The 21827-nt window shown below is 38.4% G+C and overlaps 1 protein-coding gene across 4 annotated transcripts in view; it reads right to left on the reverse strand.

Moving 5' to 3' along the window:
* WDR49 (WD repeat domain 49) overlaps positions 1–21827 on the reverse strand; it is a 144577-nt gene that overhangs the window by 1995 nt on the left and 120755 nt on the right. For all 4 annotated transcript variants that reach the window (XM_021069761.1, XM_021069760.1, XM_021069759.1 and 1 more), the window contains 2 exons: positions 20562–20671; positions 18287–18433 (listed from right to left, as the gene is read on the reverse strand). In XM_021069761.1, the coding sequence (XP_020925420.1) occupies positions 18287–18433; positions 20562–20671 (257 nt within the window). The remainder of the gene's footprint in view (positions 1–18286; positions 18434–20561; positions 20672–21827) is intronic.

Below are 21827 nucleotides of genomic sequence, written 5' to 3' on the forward strand. Positions count from 1 at the left end.
AAGGAGAGGAAAGTGAAATGAGATTGGAGCTGGATTAGGAGCACTTTAAATGCTAAACCAAGAGATATGAAATAAAGAAACCACATATAAACATTGAATAACCTCACAGTATAGAGGCATCTTTATACATTTAGATTTAAAAAAATCAAAAGCAAACCCTCCACTCTCTGTACAAACATGACTATGAAAGTCAGTATCTTGCCCCCTTTGCTCATGGATGTTACACAAGAACAACTAGGAAAATGAGGGGGAAATAACTGCAAACAAATTCCACATTCAGTAAAACCCAAAAGCAGACATAAGCTGCTGCCTACAAAACATGAAGAAGGGCAGCTAAACAGATGAGTTGGGTAGAAACCGCATGAGATAAATAGATAAGAGTGGAGAGTGTAAGAAGGCCAGCAGCCAGCGGCATTTCAGAAAGTGCTAGCCGAGACGTGCTCACTGAAGATGAGGGGCTAAACCTGTGGTCCACATGACTTAGCTTTCATTTATATCTATGGATCCTACACAGAGATGAACAAGGCTGGAAGCAAAAGCTCTCCCCAACTTCATCTGATTCAGAGAAACAGATGAGGCAGGGCTATATAAAGAATTACACACAAGAGACATTTTCTGCTAAAAGCTGTCTGCCTCTGTAGGTTGTAAAACTTAAAGACCACATCCCAAGCTCTTGCCCAGGGACCTACTACATATTTTAAGTCTGAGAAAACCAGACTTGTTATGTAATTAATCAAAAGAGTGAATTTTTAAAAACTGGTATAGCGTAGACACAAAATTTTATAAGCAAAATTAAAACCAAAACCAAACAAAATTTTAAAAGAGAAATACAAACCAAAATCACAATGAAATATCACCTCACACCAGTCAGAATGGCCATCCTTAAAAAGTCTGCAAATAATAAATTCTGGAGAGAGTGTGGAGAAAAAGGAAACTCCTATACTATTGGTGGGAGTATAAATCGGTACGGTTGCTGTGGAGAACAGCATGGAGGTTTCTTAAAAAACTAAAATTATACAACTCAATGGCAAAAAAGCCAATCTTCCAATGGAAAAATGGGCAAAAGACCTGAATAGACTGTTCTCCAAGGAAGATATACAGATGGCCAGCAAACACATGAGAAAATGCTCAACATCACTGATTACAAGAGAAATGCAAATCAAAACTACCACGAGATACCACCTCACACCAGTCAGAATGGCCATCATTAAGAAGTCCACAAATAACAAATGCTGAGGGAGTTGTGGAGAAAAGGGAACCCTCCTACACTGTTGGTGGGAATGTAAACTGGTACAGCCACTATGGAGAACAGTTTGGAGATACCTTAGAAACCTATACATAGAACTTCCATATGACCCCTCAATCCCACTCTTGGGCATCTATCTGGACAAAACTCTACTCAAAAGAGACACATGCACCCGCATGTTCATTGCAGCACTATTCACAATAGCCAGGACATGGAAACAACCCAAATGTCCATCAACAGATGATTGGATTATGAAGAAGTGGTATATATACACAATGGAATACTACTCAGCCATAAAAAAAGAATGACATAATGCCATTTGCAGCAACATGGATGGAACTAGAGAATCTCATCCTGAGTGAAATGAGTCAGAAAGACAAAGACAAATACCATATGATATCACTTATAACTGGAATCTAATATCTAGCACAAATGAACATCTCCTCAGAAAAGAAAATCATGGACTTGGAGAATAGACTTGTGGCTGCCCGATGGGAGAGGGAGGGAGTGGGAGGGATCAGGAGCTAGGGGTAATCAGACACAAATTAGAATATATTTACAAGGAGATCCTGCTGAGTAGCATTGAGAACTATGTCTAGATACTCATATTGCAACAGAACAAAGGGTGGGGAAAAAAATGTATGCATGTAAGGACAACTTAATCCCCTTGCTGTATAGTGGGAAAAAACAAAAACAAAAAAAGAAAACTAAAACTAGAGTTACCATATAATCCAGCAACACCATTCCTGGGCACAGATCTGGAGAAATTCTAATTTGAAGATACATGTATCCCATTGTTCATAGCAACACTCTTACAATAGCCAAGACATGGAAGCAACCTTAATGTCCATTGACAGATGAATGGATAAAGAAAATAAAATAATGCCATTTGCAGCAACATAGATCGACATAGAGATTATCATATCAAGTGAAATAAGTCAGACAAAGACAAATATGGTGTCACTTATATGTGAAATCTAAAAATGATACAAATGAACTTATTTACAAAACAGAACTAAGACTCTCAGACATAGAAAACAAACTTATGGTTAGCAAAGGGGATGGTGTGGGGAAAATAAATTAGGAATTTAGGATTGACATATATACATTACTATACGTAAAAAAGTTAAACAACAATGACACTGCATAGACAGGGCACTATACTCAGTAACTTGTAATAACCTATAATGGAAAACAATTTGAAAAAGTGTGTGTGTGTGTGTGTGTGTGTGTAACACTTTAGCTGCCCTTCTTGTTTTGTAGGCAACAGCTTACTTCTGTTTGGGGGCTTTACTGAACGTTGAATTTGTTTGCAGAGTTATTTCCCCTCATTTTCCTGTTTGTTCTTGTATAACATTCATGACCAAAGGGGCAAAAAGTATAGACAGATAGATAGATAGGTAGGTAGATAGACAGACAGATATGTATATATGTATGATTCATTTGCTGTATACCTGAAACTAACACAACATTGTTAATTAACTATACGTCAATAATTTTTTTAAAAAGAGCAGCAAAACTAATCAATATGTGGATCACCACCAGAAAAATGCTGCCATTGGACATATAAATATTGTTGCCAAGTATTTTGTTGCAAATCAAATTTTAAAACTTGAAAAACCCCCTGTCTCTCTGAAGGAAGATAACATAGCAAAAGTTAAAGGACTCAGGGAAGAAACGAAGACACAAGAGGAAGTGATGAAACGTCAGCTGGGGAAAATCATCACACAGGAGAAAAGAGTGCAGGGTAACACATTGGGAAACAGCGTACATGAGTGAGAAAAACAAAGTAAAAGTTAAAAAGAACAAATGGGTGACAAATTAGAAGGCAAATGCCACACAGCTGACAATGTAGAAATGATATAATTAGCAAAAATTGAGAGAGTAACAAAGAAGTTTCATTCATGTTAAATCACTAACAGCCGAGAGACGAAAGTTTTAAACCAGTTAAGTCAAGTGATAGCAGTACAAGCAAATTTAACAAAAGCACAAAGAAAAATGCTATTGAATAAAATTATGTAGTGGAAGAGGGGGAGGGGAATGAAGAAAAATTCTCATCATCAGTTAGCATGGATCGAGCCACTGCTGTCCTAGAAAAACAAAGGGCTAGAAGAATTACATGAACTTGTAAGTGTAAAGTTACCACCAGAAAAAAACATATAATCTCCCTTGCTCAAATAAAAACAAAGAAAAAGATTATAGGTCCAGTGAAAACTTTGAAAATATATGTAAAAAATAAATACCATAACAGAGTATGAGGACTACAAAACCCAAACACCTAATTTTAAGTGTGCTCAATTTCATAATTTTAAAAAAATAACCTTTCAGTTCGATTAAAAGCAAAAACCTGACACACATCTACAAGAAAATGATTCCAAAAATTTGAAATAAAAGGATTAGAAGAGTATACCAGGCAAATCAAAATCAAAAGGAAGCAAGGATCTAAATAAAAGTATAAATGCATGTAGAAACTCTCAAAGGATTCACAGAAACCTATAGGGTTGTTGCCAGAAATGGGAGATAATGGGAACAGATTAGCATCAAGAAAGAAAGGGAGACTTCTCACTGACTAGTTTTTTAATATATTCTAATATTTGACCAGTGTTAATATATGCCTTTTGTCATATAAGAATATATTTTGGAGACTTCCCTCCAAAATATTAATATCCCTGGTGGCCCAGTGGTTAGGATTTGGCTCTATGATCACTGTGGCCAGAGTTCAATTCCTGGTCTGGGAACTGAGTTCCTATAACAACAACAACAACAACAAAACGAAAGAAAAAAAGAATATATTTTGCTGTTTTTATTAATTAATTAATTAATTAATTAATTTGTCTTTTGTCTTTTTTAGGGCTACACTCGTGGCATATGGAGGTTTCCAGGCTAGGGGTTGAATGGGAGCTGTAGCCTCCAGCTTATGCCACAGCCAGAGCAACACGGGATCCAAACCACATCTTCGACCTAAACCACAGCTCACAGCAATGCTGGATCCTTAACCCACTGATCAAGGCCAGGGATCAAACCTGAGTCCTCATGGGTGCTAATTGAGTTCATTAACCACTGAGCCATGATGGGAACTCTCAATGTATTTTGTTTTCTAGTGAGACAAAAATGAAACCTGGGCTTACCTCATAAGGAAAGCTTCAAATGAAAACACTTGCTTTGACCAAAAGCAGAGAATTACTTCTACAATGTATTTGATTGGCATGCTTGAGGCAGATAATTTATTAATATCTAAGTGTTTATGCCTAAATGGCATAAATGGCATAAACATTTTCTAGATTTATGTTTTTCAATTTAAAAAGAGAATACAGTGTGATTTCATATTTAGTCAAAATAATCTTAATTGAAAAGAAATTATAAGGTATACCACAAATTCATATCTCCAAAATATGTCCCCCAAAGCAATGAGATATTCTCTAAACAAATGCAGTGTCTACGAAGGTTTAGGAGGGAATTTAGGGAAGAAAGATATATAAAGAGTATACTGTCCTTGTCTTCTCATCACTACCAGTTGAAGAGGTAGAAAATACCACAAAACACAAAATACTCAAACACTGGTATCTGAAAGGACTTCCTCAAAATCTTATGTAAAATATTTAAAATATATTTGGAGTTTCTGGAGTGTCACAACGGGATTGGTGGCATATCAGCTGCATCTCTGCAGTGCCAGGATGCTGGTTTGATCCAGGCCCGGTACAGTGGGTTAAAGGATCTGGAGTAGCTGCAGTTGCAGTATAGGTTGTAACTGTGGATCAGAGATCTGATTCCTGGCTTGGGAACTACATATGCCGCAGGGCAGCCAAAAAAAGAAAAGTTTAAAAATCTAAAAACTAAAATATATAAATTTTAATTTTAAAAAAAGGAAAGAAAATGCTTTCCACTGGCCTGACATCATCAGTACCAGACAGTATGGATTTCCACAGTTAGTGGTTGATCCTGTCCTCTTTGACTACAGATAAGCAACTCAGAATCACAAGACATTCAAGCTTTCCTGAGGTCTACTGTGAAAGCCAAAATGTTACCTGAAATAAATTCTAGCTGTTTTCCTGAGATTTGTCTCCCAACTAGATAAGGAATTTTCATAATTGACTGGGTTTCAGTATAAATAAACCAATAACTAATCAACAGGCCTTTGTAAGTTCTTGAAAGTGGTGAACCACCTAGAATAATTTTTTTTTTTTTTGGCTACATCCACAGCATATGGAAGTTTCCAGGCCAGGGAACAAAGTCACACCACAGCAGTGACGTGAGCCACAGTAATGACAACACTGGATCCTTAACCCACTGAGCCACCAGGGAATTCTGTGGCTTTTTTATCTTTAAGTAAAAAACAAATTATTGAAATTCTATGCAAGGGTGGATACCTGTTTCCTGGAACTCAGGCTTATAATTTTTGGAGATTTCTTTAAGAAAGTGAATATAAAATTACAAATATAAAATTTTTCATAAAAGTGGCTATGTAGAATGAAAAAAGTAAATCTCAACAAATTACTGGAGCTTTGTAAAGCTGAGTCCTTTTCTTCTCAGATCTCTTTTAAAAAATTATTCTTGTTCACAACCTGGCTTCCTCTCTTCACCTAGAACACCAACACCCAGTGTCTCCTAATACTCACAAGGGTCTTTGTAGATAAAGCTTATAAACCTGACCTATACCAGCTTCGTTGGCAGTCTCCTTTATGGGGCGAACGTGATGCCATTAACCTAACACCTAAATTAACAATAGTGATCAATTCCTTTCACTTTTCAGAGTAACAACATCTGCTGGATTAATGCATAATGTTTTCATTTGCTGATATGAGTGAGTTTACTTTGAATTTTGATACATGTAAAAAATCATTAACCATTTACTTAACCTGTGTAAGATGATAAAGGAATGTCTTTAACTCTGCCATGATGACTTGTTTTCTTGATGTAGTAACTTGGAAAGGCTCTTTAAAGCTACCCCAGTTATTCAATCAAACATTAATCTAGGTGTTGCATTGAAAAAATTTTACAGATGTAATTAAATCCCCTAATCAATGGATTTTAAGTAAGGGAGATAATCCTGGATAATTTGGGTGAGCCAGACTTCATCAGTTGGAAGACGTTAAAAGCAGGACTGAGGCTTTCCTAAGAGAGAAGAGAAATTCCAACACTGGACAGAGGCTTCTGCCTGTGCCCTGGAGTCCCACCCTCTTCCTTTCCTTACTGCATGTGGACAAAGCAGCTATAGTCTGTGCCCAGTCTTCCACTGATCATTTTTTTCTAACTCAGCCCTATTCATTTCAGACTTGCTCAGCCAGCCCTCACAGTCCCACAAGGCAATTCCTTGTCATCAATATCAATGTATGGTCCTGCTGGCTCTGCTTCCCTGAACCCTGACTGGTACACTTGCCATCAAGTGCACTGTTTAACATAGAACAATGTGAAGGGTGAAGTGCTCTTATGGAGACAAATAGACTGGTTTGTCAAGGTTCCTGTGGTTTGTGACTGAAGTCTGTGGGATACTCCTTGTAAAGAAAATTTATGCTTATTCAAATATACAGTTAATCTTAAATTAGCACCTTGAAGTCCCACATAAGTGTTATGTAGGACCTCAAGTCTCAAACTTCTTGCTTATGGGTCCAACAACTTACTTAGAATCTTAGTAAGTAGTTCACCCAGAAGGGTTAGTAACAGTCAATGTATATGGATTTATTGTTCACATCCCTTCTTTAAACCTTCTAAAGGCTGCCTTCACACTTAAAATAAACCTGTATTTCTTGCCCAGGCTACATGGGCCCTTATGACCTCATCCCTAACTCCCTCCAAGCTCTCCCTTGCCCTTCTCACTCTACTCCAGTGACAATGAATTACTTTTTGTCTCTGAAATGTGCCAACCTTATTCCCACCTCAGAAGCTTTACACTTCTGTTCCCTGTCCTTGGAATCTTCTGCCCTCAAGGTGTTTGTGGAACTGCTTCCTCTTATCTTTTGGGATTTAGCTCAACAACGAGACCTTCACCGATGCTCCTTCTAGTCATTCCCATGACATTATTCTGCTTTATTTTCTTCATACCTTTTATCAATAGCACTATCCAAACTTCTCTTCCTATATTTTGTCATGAATTGTCTCATACCCATAGGTGATAAATCCGATGAGAGCAAAGGTCTTGTCTGCCTTTTTATCCCATATACTCTTAGCACCCAGTATTGTATCTGGTATATAGAAGATGCTCAAAAAATGTATTCACTGAATAAATGAACAAATGAATGAAGATATCTCCAGGCTGGTAAAGGGGCAGGCTCACTCCTCACAGTTTGGATTTACTGCATTCCAGAGACTTGAGGGGCTCTATTCTGGTAATAGAAGGGTGGTTCTCCATGTCATTTATCTCTATAGCCATCCACTTACCACAATGACTATGCTTGAAAATTAACACCAGGTGTTACAGGTTACTATTTACATTCTCTATTTCCTACTTCGGGAAATATGACATCATATATTCATCACTTTATTTTATAGTAGGCTGCCCAACAAGGTTTGTCATAATGATAACCAAAAGGTGTTTAAAAGCAATGAAAATGAAAGATGGAATGTCATGAAGCTATTCAAACATTTACACTAAAATGAAGTGATTCAGTGATTTTAATAAAGCAAAGTTAATCTTTTGTCATTTGATCCCTCCCTTGCTCCTGATTGGCAACTAGATATACATCAGATGAACAAAAGCAGCAAATCTCACGAAGTCACCTTGGTTGCTTCCAAGTTTTGGTGATTATGGATAAGGCTGCTTTGAATATCCGTGTGCAGCCCCCCCCCTTTTTTTTTTTTTGCTTTTTAGGGCTGCACCTGGGACATATGGAAGTTTCCAGGCTAGGTGGGAATCAGAGCTATAGCTGTGGGCCTATGCCATAGCCACAGCGACAGCAACAGCAATTCAGGATCCAAGTCATGTCTGTGACCTATACCACAGCTCATGGCAATGCTGGATCCCCAACCCACCAGGCAAGGCTAGGGATTAAACTTGCATCCTCATGGGTACTAGGTCAGATTCATTTCCGCTGAGCCACAATGGGAACTATGTGCAGTCTTTTGTATGGAAATAAGTTTTCAACTCCTTTGGGCAAATGCCAAGGGGCACGATCACTGGATTGTATTGTAAGAATATGTTTAGGTTTGTAAGAAACTGACAAACTGTTTTCCAAAGTGGCTGTACAATTTTTCATTCTACCAGCAATGAATGAAAGTTCCTGTTGCTCCACATCCTCATCAGCATTTGATATTGTCAGTGTTCTGAATTTTGACCATTCTTTTTTTTTTTTTTTTTTTTTTTTTTTTTGTCTTTTTGCCATTTCTTGGGCTGCTCCCGCGGCATATGGGAGGTTCCCAGGCTAGGGGTCTAATCCGAGCTGTAGCTGCCAGCCTATGCCAGAACCACAGCAACGGGGGATCCGAGCCGCGTCTGCGACCTACACCACAGCTCACGGCAACACCAGATCGGATCGTTAACCCACTCAGCAAGGCCAGGGATCGAACCTGCCACCTCATGGTTCCTAGTCAGATTCGTTAACCACTGCGCCACGACAGGAACTCCCAGAATTTTGGCCATTCTAATGGGTGGGTAGTGATATCTCATTTTTCTTTTATTTTGCATTTCCCTGATAATACATGGTATGCGACATATGTTGAACCTTTTAAAAAATATTAATGACATGTTAATGACTTCTGTTTTATAGGACTCAAATTTGGTGGGCATGGGTGTGACTTTCAAAATGATATGGTGCTATTACATAAACAACGATATAAAATAATAGGAAGGATTTTTACTTCCAATATGTTTCGGAGTTTTGTGCTCAATCTGGATCTTTACCTATCAAAAATTTCCTAGAATGAATCATGTGTAGAAATTTCTCTTTTCTTACTTAAAATGAATATATCTATAAATGTGTTCTTCTTGTATTAAATGATTTGTTCAAGTAAGAAGATTCCATACTACCCAATTCATTTTCTTTACTGGTACTAAATTTAAGATTATATTTTAAAGCAAAGATATATCAAGATATATCAGGTAGGTGTTGTAAAATCCTGTGTGTATACTTCTTAGCTATAGCTTAAGAACTATATAAAGTAAGTTTGTATATCAGTGAAGAACCAGCACTGTCTCTAGCACATCCTTCTGGCCGATCTCACCATTTTTAAACTATTTTGCCCTCTTTGTAAATTGCAGGTCTTTAGAGATAATGAAAGCTCTTTCTCATCTGGCAGAGTTTTAACTGACATCCTCCCCTTCTTTGGAAATACCAGTTTCGGTACCTACCCCAAAGTAGATTAGGGACTGTTACTTTGCACAAATTGTCAACTCTTACCAAACTTCCAGTTCTTCCAATTTTCTTCAATATCTGACTACAATCCACCCAACCAACTTTTTTCAGTTCTTCTCACACCTATCTAAAACTAAGAACTAAAACCAGACAGCCCAAATCTTTATCCAGACTCTATGGTGTCTTGCAACTGTTTGTTGCTCTCCAGACCTCTAGGACTCCAACACAACTGACCTTTGCCACCCCCTCCAAACATCTGGCTCACCTGGTTTTGCAGGAGCAAGGCCAACAAGAATCCCTGAGACACTTCTTAGAAAGTGTTTCATCCCACCCAGGACATTTATGATCACCTATGGGTTGTTCAGCAATGAACAGTATTCATTCATCTTGAACAAAGGTGAAGGGGCTGACAATGTTGACCCTCACCTGAACCCTGTACTCCTAGAACACAGAGACAGTTAAGAAATGCCCCCACCCTCTTGTGTTCCAGAAGCAGATAAGAGCAAAGGACCACACTGCTCTCATTCTGAGATAAGTACCTCTCCACCTACCGCACAAATCTAGAAAAACTGGCGGATTCATTAACCTACCTCTAAAACAGATCAAGCCCCCTTTCCTTTTTATTAGATGTTCCTCTTTAGTGAATATTCTCCCTGTTGCAATATCTTGAATAAAACCATCTCTTTCATTGTCCTATGCATTTTGTCTTTGACAGAACAATAACAACAACAACAAAACAATTCACCTGAGGTATCACTAATACAGCATTTTCACTACACTGGAAGTTTTAAAGATTTTATAGATATAATTTGAATGACTTCTGGGGAATTTATTGGCAAAACCTGACCCAGAGCCATTTCTAAGTAGTTTCCAATTTTTTAATAAAGCATATCAGAAAGAGGTTTCGAGCTGTTTGAGAACCTACAGGGAACAACTTGGAAGCTAAAGAGAGAGTGCGAAAGATGTTTCAACTTGAAAGGGAAAGAAAGAAAATACAAAAGGACATTAAAAACCCAGTAGGTAAGACTCAAAAGTCACCTGGGGGTTATGAAGTATTTGAAAACTCTCCTGAGTTCCAAAGAGATAGTTTAGAACGATGAAATTTAAGTCTGGCAAAATGCCTCTCATCATGCAGTTGCCAAATAACCTTCTGTGCACCCTGTAATTATGGAGATCGCAGGAATGTGTGGAAAATGCAGTGCAAAGACTGAAGGTATACTTTGTAATAATAGTGTGGAGGGGGAAATATATTGGTAATTGAGATTTTTTAAGTGCTCATCTATAATAACAAATTTTAAATTCTGTAGCCTCCTAGAAAAAGGAGATGAACAATTTTAAATAAAAGTGATAAAAATAAGTAATATTATAGTGAAATAGCTGGTTTTAGAAATCAGCATAAGAATAGGTTGCTTAGGGAATATGATTTCAACACCATTTGAACAAGGGAGGCTGCATCTAAAAATATTAACACAGATATTTCTCATCTATCATCCACCTTTTACTAGTGGTGAGAGACTAGACAAGTTATTTAAACTATTTTTCTAGGCCACAGAGTCTATGCCAGAGACTCTTTATATGGAAAATAGTGGCAATAATAATTCCTATATCATAGAGCTATTTAGTGGAATAATAATAAAAATATCATTAATAAAAAAATCTATGAAACTCTTATTAGGTGACAAACTCTGTACTAAGGACTTCACATGGGTTATTGCACTTAATGATCACAACATGATGAGGATGTAACTAATATGATGCCCATTTTTAGTTGAAGAAACTAAGGCACAGAAGTTGCCATTGTGGCTGAGCAGGTTAGGATCCCCAGTAGGATCCTTGAGGATAGAGGTTCAATCCCTGGCCTCACTTGGCGGGTTGAGGATCCAGCGTTACCACAAACTGTGGTGTAGGTCGTAGATGCAGCTCAGATCTGGCATCACTATGGCTGTGGGGTAGGCTGGCAGCTGCAGCTCTGATTCAGCTCCTAGCCTGGGAACTTCTATATGCCACCGGTGTGGCCCTAAAAAGACAATAAAAATAAAAGAAAAAAAGAAACTAAGGCATATGCTCAAGGTCATATACGTAGCAAGTGGTAGGGTCTTGACTTGAAGCCAGGCTTATGCTTGAAATCTTGCCCTTACTATACCTTTATTGCTTTGAGTCTTCCAAGTTTCATTCCTTCTAAAAATAGAAGTTCTCCAAAAGACAACCATAACCAATAACACCTTAAAACTTAGTAGGAATAATGACTGTGATTTCAAAGTTTACAAAATAATAGAAGGGACCAGGAGTGGGAAAAAAGCCTGAATAGCTAGGGAAGATGGTCCTGTGCCAATGATCAATGTATTGCCCCTCAGCTCCAAATCCACTCTTCACTGCTTGCAGCCTGACAATGGATTGGAGCCTTGTAAATAGTTCTCCTTTGTCTGCAGGTATGATGTTGAGCTCTGTCGCTAGAGGGCACTAGAGGGACACAGGAGGAGAAATGGATTTCTCCCTCGAGCAGATTCTTTCAAGCCAGGCTCCTGTGGGGCAGTTCCTTCAGCACTAGACACCTACAGCAATACTTCACTGGAAGCAAGCTCCTCCAGTGCCTTCTCCGGCTCCAGACTCCTGTGACGCAAGTATGGCTTCTCCAGAGCCAGAAGCTTCCCTTGTCACTCTCTCAGGTGGCTTTGCAGCAGCAGAGTACCTCCTGTCTGGCACCATCCAGTGACTGACTTTCTGTAACACTTACCCCCACCCGCAGGCAGGCAGAGAGCCACCAGTGGGATGCCTCCCTGTGAACAGCGTCCCCTGTACTCCCCTGATGGCTTTGCAGTGAGTTCTGAGATTCCCACCTCCCTGTGGATGGCTTCACCAGCACCCCTTGAAAGCAGATTTCTGCAAGTTCCACCTGCAACTCTGCCACATGAATAAGCCCCCTCCCACAAAGTCTGGGCCTCAACCCTGGTGTGGGTGGACATCCTTCCTGTTCTCTCAGGTCTAGGAGTAGTGGCTGCTCTTTAGATCTGCTACTCCTGTGTTCTTTCAAATTCTCCTAACTTCTTACCAGCCCCTGTTCTATAATGTGCATATATTATATCTAAAACCAGAAAAAAAAATAAACCTAAGAATAAAATTAATTCTAAACACACCCTGACTGCAGGTGTAGGTGACTGGAGTTGTTCTTGACTAGTACTGACTAGTACTGTTCTTTGTGTTTCCTCCCTTCTATATATAGTCAGTTTCTTGGAAAAGCACTAGCTTTTCTTGGTAGACGTCCCACAGTTACCTCCATCTCAACATATTCTAAAACTAAGTCTAAATCATCTTTTCTTTGTATATTTCCTTTCTCAGTAATCGCCTTTTTTGACATAGTTACCTAGGCTAGAAACCCGATGGTCATACATGTCTCAACATTTCAACAGGACACACAATCTTTTCAATTCTATCTTCGTAACACTTCTCAAATTAGTTACTTCCTTTCTCAGGTTTCCTCATCTTAAAAATAATAATAGTTACCATTTATGAATGCTTATTATGTGCTAGTCTTTGTGCTAAAATGAACCCACAACTCTAAGAAGTAGGTATCATCAGTCCCATTTTACAGACAAGAAACCTGAGACTTTGTAGTTTATATAACTTATTCAGATATAAATAACTAGTAAAAGGCAAAGTAATAATTCAAAATCATGTAACTGATGGCATACAACAGCTTCCCACTACTATAACACATACACTGCTTTCAGTCTAGCCCCATTATAATGCATCCACTACACAGTTTCCAGAAAACCTTCTAAAAGGCAAATCTGGTCATGTTACTTTCAAACACTTCAACAGGAATTTTGCTGCTGGATATTTAACAAATAGTGACAGGTCATCCTTCTTTCACCAGATAGAAAAAAAAAAGGTAAAATTACAGAAATAACATTCTTAAAGCCATCAAAGGGCTGTGGAAACAAAGATTATCAAATTAAAATTCATGAGATAGTAGAACCCTTCTTAGATGATCTGAGATTGCCAAATCTTTCTTCCCTTTGGGGATTAATCATGTCTAGGCATTGCTAAGAAACTGTCTTGCCATACACAGAATTTTTTGAGGAAAAGGACAATCAGAAGAACCTTTGATGACTATGTGGGTTTGTGTGATGTATTGGAATCTAGAGAAATTGTATAACTATGGCCAGTACTCCCCAGAGGACATACTCTGTGTGGTGCAGGAGGCTGTGGTTTGGACTGGAGAGGCAGATTCAGGTTTCCTGTGGTCCTGCAGTACTTAGGAGACAATATCCTACTAAGAGGAGAGGGCTAAAACAAGCATTTGAAATTAAAAATAAACAAAGTCTTACTAAAGCTGTAAACTAGTACTGATTAAGCTCAATTCCTAATTGGATTAACATGATCCACCCTTCATGCTCTCTGTCCAACTAAGGAAAGGGTGCATTATCTCTGGGAGAAAATAACAGTAACTTCATTATCTACAGATCTTTTATCATAACTTCTGTAGAAATTATAGGATTTGCAAGGAAAACAGAAAATATGACCAATAATAGAGAGGAAAAGATAGACGTTAGAAGCAGATCCAAGGATCATCCAGATATTGATGTCAGCAGGCTAGGACTTTAAAATTATTATTATAAATATGTTAAAGAAAACAGAAATTTTGGACAAAATGGATGAAAACATAAGGAATTTCAACTGACAATTAGAATATATACATAAATGAAATTCAAATGCCATTTTAGAAATGAAAACAATATACACATATGAAATCTGAAGAAGGGAACTGACTACATGGGTTTGAAAGAGACTGGCAAAAGACAGGATTAGTGAATACAAGGCAAGTCAACATACAGTATCCAAAATGAACCCAGAGAGGAAAATGAAATGGAAAGATGATGAAGAACATAGGAAACGCTGTGATATAATGAAAGTCTAACATACAGGTAATCGCAGTCCCAGAAGGATTGGAGAGTGTTAACTGGAAAGAAACAATGCTTATAAAGATAAAAGCTGAGAATTATCCAAAATTGAAGAAAGAGGCATCCAGGAGTTCCTATCAACCTCAAACAAGATAAATATAGAGAAAAGTGTACTTATATCCATCATGATAAAATGGCTAAAAACCAAAGATAAAGAGGAAAACCTTTAAAGAACCCAGGAAAAAAAAAAGATATTGCATTCAGAGAAACAGCAATAATATTAAGAGCGGAATTTTAAACAGGAACTATGGGAGCAAGGAAGCAATGGGATGTTATCTTTAAAGAGGGGAAAAAAAAAAAAAAAACTTGCCACCTGGAGTTGTAAAGCCAGTAAAAATGTCCTTCTGATGTCAAAATGAAATAAATTGCATTTTCCAGATACATAAAAGCTGAGAAAATTACTCACCAGCAAACCAATATTATAAAAAATAGTGCAAGAACTTAGGGATGAAGGAAAATAATTTCAGATGGAAGCCTCGTACCCCCAAGAAGAAATAAAGAACACAGGAGAGAATATTGTAACCTCTGGAGTATCTCTCAAAGGATAACACAAACAGCTATAAGAACAGAAGAATTTAATAGAAGAGATAAAATGGGATAATTCAGAATACTTGACTAGAACATTCCAATGGCTCCTCATTTATGGTAAAAATAAATACCACAGTCCTTAGAACTGTATGCCAGGAACTCCATGATCTGGCCCCATTTATCTCTCTAGCCTTAATCCTCAACATATCCATTCTAGAACCCAGCCATTTAGACCTACAGGTGGCTCCCTTTGCACACCATCCAACTTATTCACACCATCTTCCACTTGCATATGCTGCTCCTCTACCAGAAATATCATTCCCCTTTTTTCTTATTTGACTAATATCAATTGAACTTTTAATATGTAGCCCAGGCATCATCTGGTTTCTTTGAAAGGTCATCTATGAATCTTCATGTGGTCCCACAGTATCCAAGGCTTATCTCTATTAGAGATCTGATTGTAAAACATCATTATTTGTTTCCTTATCTATTTCCCCAACTAGTCTCCAAGAACTTTGAAGGCTGTCCCTCTACCTGTCAGCTCTATGCCCCTGGCATCCAGCACAAGGGCTAGCACAGAGAAGGCACTCAATATTTACCAGGAAGGCTAAATACATACACGAGCAAACACAATTTCAGTATCAGCTAGTTGAAGACTCTGTTATTATGCAGAACATGTTACAATCCTCTCCCATCCTCCAGACCTTTGTTTCTCAATAGCACACCAGTACCTCAAACTCAACCCATTCCAAGCTCTCATTGCAGCCGACTTGGAATCTTTTGGACCTCTGCCCCACTTAGTCCCCATATGTATTTCCCTACATTTCCTTGATCTTGACTTCCCTTTTCTCCTCCCTCACCCTTTGAACTCCTATGCATTCCAAGTCCCAGCTCAGATGTGGCTTCTGTTCTGAACTCCTTCTAATGACCCGGTGTGAGAGTTAATCTGCCTTCTTCCCCAGGGTTCATCTTCAATGTCATGTGTTCTGTTGTCTTCAGACTTTACATCTGCCTCTTGCTCAAGTTGGTGAAACTTGTTTAAAAAAAGGAAATATTTTCACTTGCAGAGAAGGCAGGTGAGTGGAAATATTTAAAAGGGAGCAAAGGAAGAAAAGCAGAAGGAGAAAATAAAAAAGCAAAAGAGAGAAAACATCTTTTTAAAATGGTGTGGAGGAGTTCCCGTCATGGCTCAGTGGTTAACGAATCCATCTAGGAACCATGAGGTTGCGGGTTCCATGCCGGACCTTGCTCAGTGGGTTAAGGATCCGGCTTTGCCGTGAGTTGTGGCATAGGTTGCAGACCTGGCTCGGACCCCACATTGCTGTGGCTGTGGTGTAGGCCGGCAGCTGTAGCTCCGATTAGACCCCTAGCCTGGGAACCTTCATATGCCGCCGGTGTGGCCCCAGAAAAGACAAAAAAAAAAAAATGGTGTGGAAATTACAGGAAAATCTTATATTAAGAGAAAAAAATGTTCTCTTTGAAAATGTATTAGAAGTTGTTCTGTTTTTTTGTTTGTTTGTTTTTTGTTTGTTTGTTTGTTTGTTTGGTATTTCCGGTGAGTCATTCACCTCCATCTTTCCCCACACACATCCTCCCTGCCCTGGGGAGAATTTAGCGGCAAATGGAGAACTCTCCTGCTTCTGAATGTGCAAGGCCCCTCACAAAAGCAAGAGCTCCAGGGATGAGAAGAGGTGTTGACTGCCCTCTCCACTTGCCTTCTCTCTAGCTTCTGTGTTCTCTCTCTTGCCTATTTCTCCTGCGTCAATTCTGAGTCTGACTCTGTTCCATCTTGGTTTTCTCCTGATGGCATGTTCTGTGCCTGGGCCGTCTTTACACTTTGTTCTGGCTCCCTGGATCTCTGCTTATGGTCTGTTCCCCAGATTCTCCTCTGTCTGTGACTCAGCAGGACAAGATAAGTTCTCCCCACATTTATTCTTGAAGATGAATCATCCGGGGGACAAAGCAATAGCCTGAAAGCCCTGTAGGATGCACTACAGGTTATTTAGAGCCTTAACGCTTATGGATTCATGTTTTTAAAAGACACTAGCAGAAACCTCAGATGAACCTCCTGAGGGCAAATAAATGATTATAGAGTTAGAAAAGAAAAACTGAGAAAAAGCAAAGGAAGCTGATAATTAGACTGGAAATATGGCAGTGAAAGAATGACAGCTGTACCTTGCTTACCAGTGGAATATAAAAAGAAAGAAAAAAAGGTTGATCAGCTGTCATCCCTTACTATAGGAAAACAAGCAGAAACAAGAGGCTGAAACTTCCTCAAGTGTAGACGTAAAGAAACGCCTCCCCCATCCAAGGGCTATTATTTCTCAAGGATGATGCTGAACTCCCATCTCAGAGGATGTGGAAAGTTTAGAAATCACAGATTTCATATGGCTGGAGTGCAGTTCTGATCTTTTGACCATTATAAGTTGAAAACTTCTCTTTTCATTAATTATTTTAAATGAGTTCCCTGCAGTGTCCAGATGCTTTCTGAGTGCCTTGCTGAGCAGCAGGTTGTGCTATTTGCAAACCCCATCAGGCCTCTCTTTGAGGGTAGGATTTTTGTACTGAAATTTCAAATTCTTGGAAACTCGGAAGCCTATACCAGCCCAGAAAACATAGCATTCTTTTGCACATGTTGTTTCTGAAACTTCATAGATCACTCGTTGCTATTTCCTAAGTTAAGCTTTCTTGTCCTCTCATCATATTAGCCTAGCATTGCAGCTGGAAGTCTCTAAGACAATAGACTTTAAGTAGCTGCTATTTAGAGTATTTCCCATGAAAAGAACAAAACTAGATTGTCAGAGACTCTGTTCTGAAACAGCCTTAGGATGTCCCTTTCTCCGGTACCAGATTTGAAAATTAAGATTATTGAGAGGATTTATAGATGTATGACTGGGTCACTTTGCTGTACAGCAGAAATTGGCACAACACTGTAAGTCAACTATACTTTTAAAAAAATGATTATTGAGAGGAAGAGGTTCTCATTCGTAGCAGACACATACTATATATCCATAGCACTCTGAATTCAGAAAAGTGACAAAATAAAAATGTTCCATTTATGTATTTCCGCCTGTTGGCTCTCCTTTCTGAGAGCACAGATCAACAGCTGAGCTATAAATCTTAACACTCAAACCACACTTCATTTCACTGCAACCTACAAGGCGAACACGTGTTACTTTCATGCTTTTCTACATCATTTTTTTTTTAATCGGTTGAGTTTCACAAGGAGAAAGGAGAGAAGTGGTATATCATGGATGAGGACTTACTTTCAGAAAGTGGTGGAAGCTCTGGAATTTGGGGACATTCCTCCTCCAGGTCTTCCCTGAAGTATTTCTCAGGGTCTAGAAGAAAAGCTGGTTTATTCACTTCAGGCAACTCTTTCAAGGTTCCAATGTTTAATGACCGAAAAGCATCTTCAGGTCAGCAGGTTTTAGGGAAGGATGGGAAAAAAGTACAATATCATTAATTCTTCAGAAGGAGCTAGTGCATTTCTAAGTTAACTTTTTTAAAAATATAACCTTCCTGTTACTCAGCTGGTACAGCTGCAGTGATCAGCAAACCCTATAAACACAGCTGTTCAAGATAAATCCATGTTCCTTTTATTCAAAGGGACCAAAAGAAATTCAAGGCTCCCCATTCATTTATTTTTCATTTTGTATTCTTTTGCTATTTTCTCTTGAAAATGAATATTCTGCAGTTTGGGAAAAACTCCAGCTTCTCTTTTATCTGCAAGAAAACTGAATGCTTTGTGAGATGGAATATATTTCCTAGCATTTAATTTAACAACATACCTAATATTTTGAATTCACAGGTACATTTTCATTTTGCTAAAATGTAAACCAGAGCTGTATTATTATATCTATGATGCACACAATGAGATGATGGGAAGGGAAACTCTTTTTAATTATGCCTGTACAAGCAAAGTCTTGGACAGAGTGAAAAGTTTTCTTTTTGCTTCATGGGATAGATGGATTATGGAATAAAAGTTTATAGAAACACAATACAAGATGTGATTTTATGTTTGATTGTTAGCTCTGCAAAGGCAAAAACTGCTTTTATCATCACAGTGGCTCAGAATCTAGAAAAAGTAAACCTTGTTATGTTATCAGTACCTGCTTAAAGACAAGTTGGGTGCTATGCCCATGGTTCTCCAACTGTACCAGGCATCAGAATCACCTGCAGCACTTGTTAAAGCATAACCACTTGAACTACCCCCATTTCTGATTTAGATTTAGATGGTTGGGGGTGAGACCCCAGAATTTACCTAAACTTCTGGTGATGCTGATGCTGGTAGGATGGGAAACATACTTTGAGAACCAGTGTGTTGTGTCAAACCAAAGGAGACACCTTCACCACCTGTGAAGTATCCTGATGCCCTTCAAAGAGATGAGGGTTGAGGCTCCAAATGCTTTAGGAACTTGCCTGAATTTACATAACTGGTAAATGGCAGACTTGGATATCAACTCAAGTATATTTCACTTTAAAAGTTGTGCTCTGGAGTTCCTGTCATGGAGCAGCAGAAACAAATCTGACCAGGAACCATGGGGTTGCAGGTTTGATCCCTGGCCTCCCTCAGTGGGTTAAGGATCAGGCATTGCCGTGAGCTGTGCTGTAGGTGGCAAACATGGCTCAGATCCAGCATTGCTGTGGCTGTGGTGTAGGCCAGCAGCTGTAGCTCCAATTCGGCCCCTAGCCGGGGAACCTCCATATGCTTTGAGTGCCACCCTAAAAAAGAAAAAAAAAAACAGTTGTGTTCCAAGTTATAATAATAACAATGTTAATAGCAATAACATTACTAATAAAATTGTAATGAGTTTCTATAACATGCCAGGCACTAAGGGCTTCACATAAATTATCTCAAGTAATCCTGGCAAAATCCCTGTAAAGTAGATTAGTTTATAAATGTACACTGAATATTAACAAATAATAATGTACCTTTTGACAGCAAATGTCAACAGAAATGAGCATATCTGCATTATGAAAGTCCAGCTGCCCCTTGGAGCCAAGTTCAAAAAAGATTTGTAGTGCGTGAAATATTCTCATTATGTGATAGGGCTTCAAGGGTGATTCTCACTACTCTTCAAAATAATACACTTCAATATGATAATGACTCTTTTGTTTCAATTACGTTTTTTGTAATTCTGTTTCTGGTCAGCCAAAACTAAACATATATGTTGTTCTGTGTGGCTTTGGGAGTTCTGAGAATAAAAATAGTTTTAATTTTATTTTTATCTTTTAAACACTTATGGGAGAGAATTAACATTCTGTGTCAACTGTTTGGGGAACAGTAGTGGGAACTTGCCACATAGTTCTGGCTTAGACCTTATACTTCTGCCTCTTCTGTACTGTGAAGCCTTGGACAAGTCACTTAATATTTCTGAGTCTCACTTTCTTCCTCTGTTAAGTGGAGATCACAAGACCTTACTTTCAGGCTTATTAAGGAATACCAATATTCCTGGCACATACAGTAGCTATTTGCTGTATTCATATCAATCTATAAACTACAAACATGATAATAATATGTCAACAGTGCTTACTTACTGAGTGATTTTTGTATAGCTTCACTATTGTAAAGGTGGTGCATTTTTTTCCTATAAACATTCCTTTCCTTGTATTTCATACCTAAGTTTATGACCTCTGATGGTCTGACACTGAAAAAAAATAATTTATGGTGAAACAAAATATCAACCACAAAGGATGAACAGACATTTTCTGACTATAAATACATACCTTACTTTAACAGAGAACATCTGTATCCTGTGGACCTAAGTAGTGACATTTGTTTACATTGATCAAGTTATATCTTTGAATAAAATGCCTACTAGTCAGGTGATGGTATAAAAGGTTAAGAGCCAGAGAGGGGGGAGAAGCTAGTTAAGCAAAGGTCTTGTCCCCATAACAACTGGCGGGTCAGAGAAAAAAACTACATAGAATAAAAAGTCAAAGAAACATACCCTCTCCTTGCCCTGTGTGTATGTAAATTATATGGGCCAGTCAGCGGTACATGTCAAAAGTTCATTTATCCAGTGTTATGCCTAGATCTTCACTTATGTTACCCCAATGTTAAAAAAAAGTTCAGAGTATTTGAGCCTTGTCATACGAACTTATAAAAACACTTCAGGAAGTTCCTGTCATGGCTCATAGGAAATGAATCTGCCTAGGATCCATGAGGACGCAGGTTCCATCCCTGGCCTTGCTCAGTGGGTTAAGGATCTGGCATTGCCGTGAACTGTAGTGTAGGTCGCAGATGTGGCTTGGATCTGATATTGCTGTGTCTGGCACCTGTAGCTCTGATTTGACCCCTAGCCTGAAAACCTCTATATGCCATGGGTGCAGCCCTAAAAAGACAAGAAAGGAAAAGAAAACATTAGTTTAACTTGAATCCACAAAAACAGTTTTTATCAATAAAACCCAGGAAGTGAAACTATTACATAGCTGTATAGAATTCCAGAGAAAACAGGAAATGGTCTCAAATATATTTAACATTCACTGTCATAGATGTCAACCTTAACAGCTACAAGTCATGTTGCCAAAAATTATTATTCTCTTGGAAGTATCAGACCGGAAAACATGCCTATTTTTCACTAAAGCACTGAGAGCCATGGGGCCTGATCTTTCCCTTCTGTTTCCCTTCTTTTAACTTTTTGTGGTTATATTTTTTTGTGGGTATCCACTCCCACCCTTTAACTTTTATTCACAATTTTGCTACATATTGAGTAGTTATAAAACCTTGAGATGTTTCCTATATTCTCAGCCTCAATTTCCAGCTATATATAAGATTCTTACCATGGGTTTAAAGGAGATAGG

Source organism: Sus scrofa, chromosome 13 (assembly GCF_000003025.6).
Source record: "Sus scrofa isolate TJ Tabasco breed Duroc chromosome 13, Sscrofa11.1, whole genome shotgun sequence".
NCBI lineage: Eukaryota > Metazoa > Chordata > Mammalia > Artiodactyla > Suidae > Sus > Sus scrofa.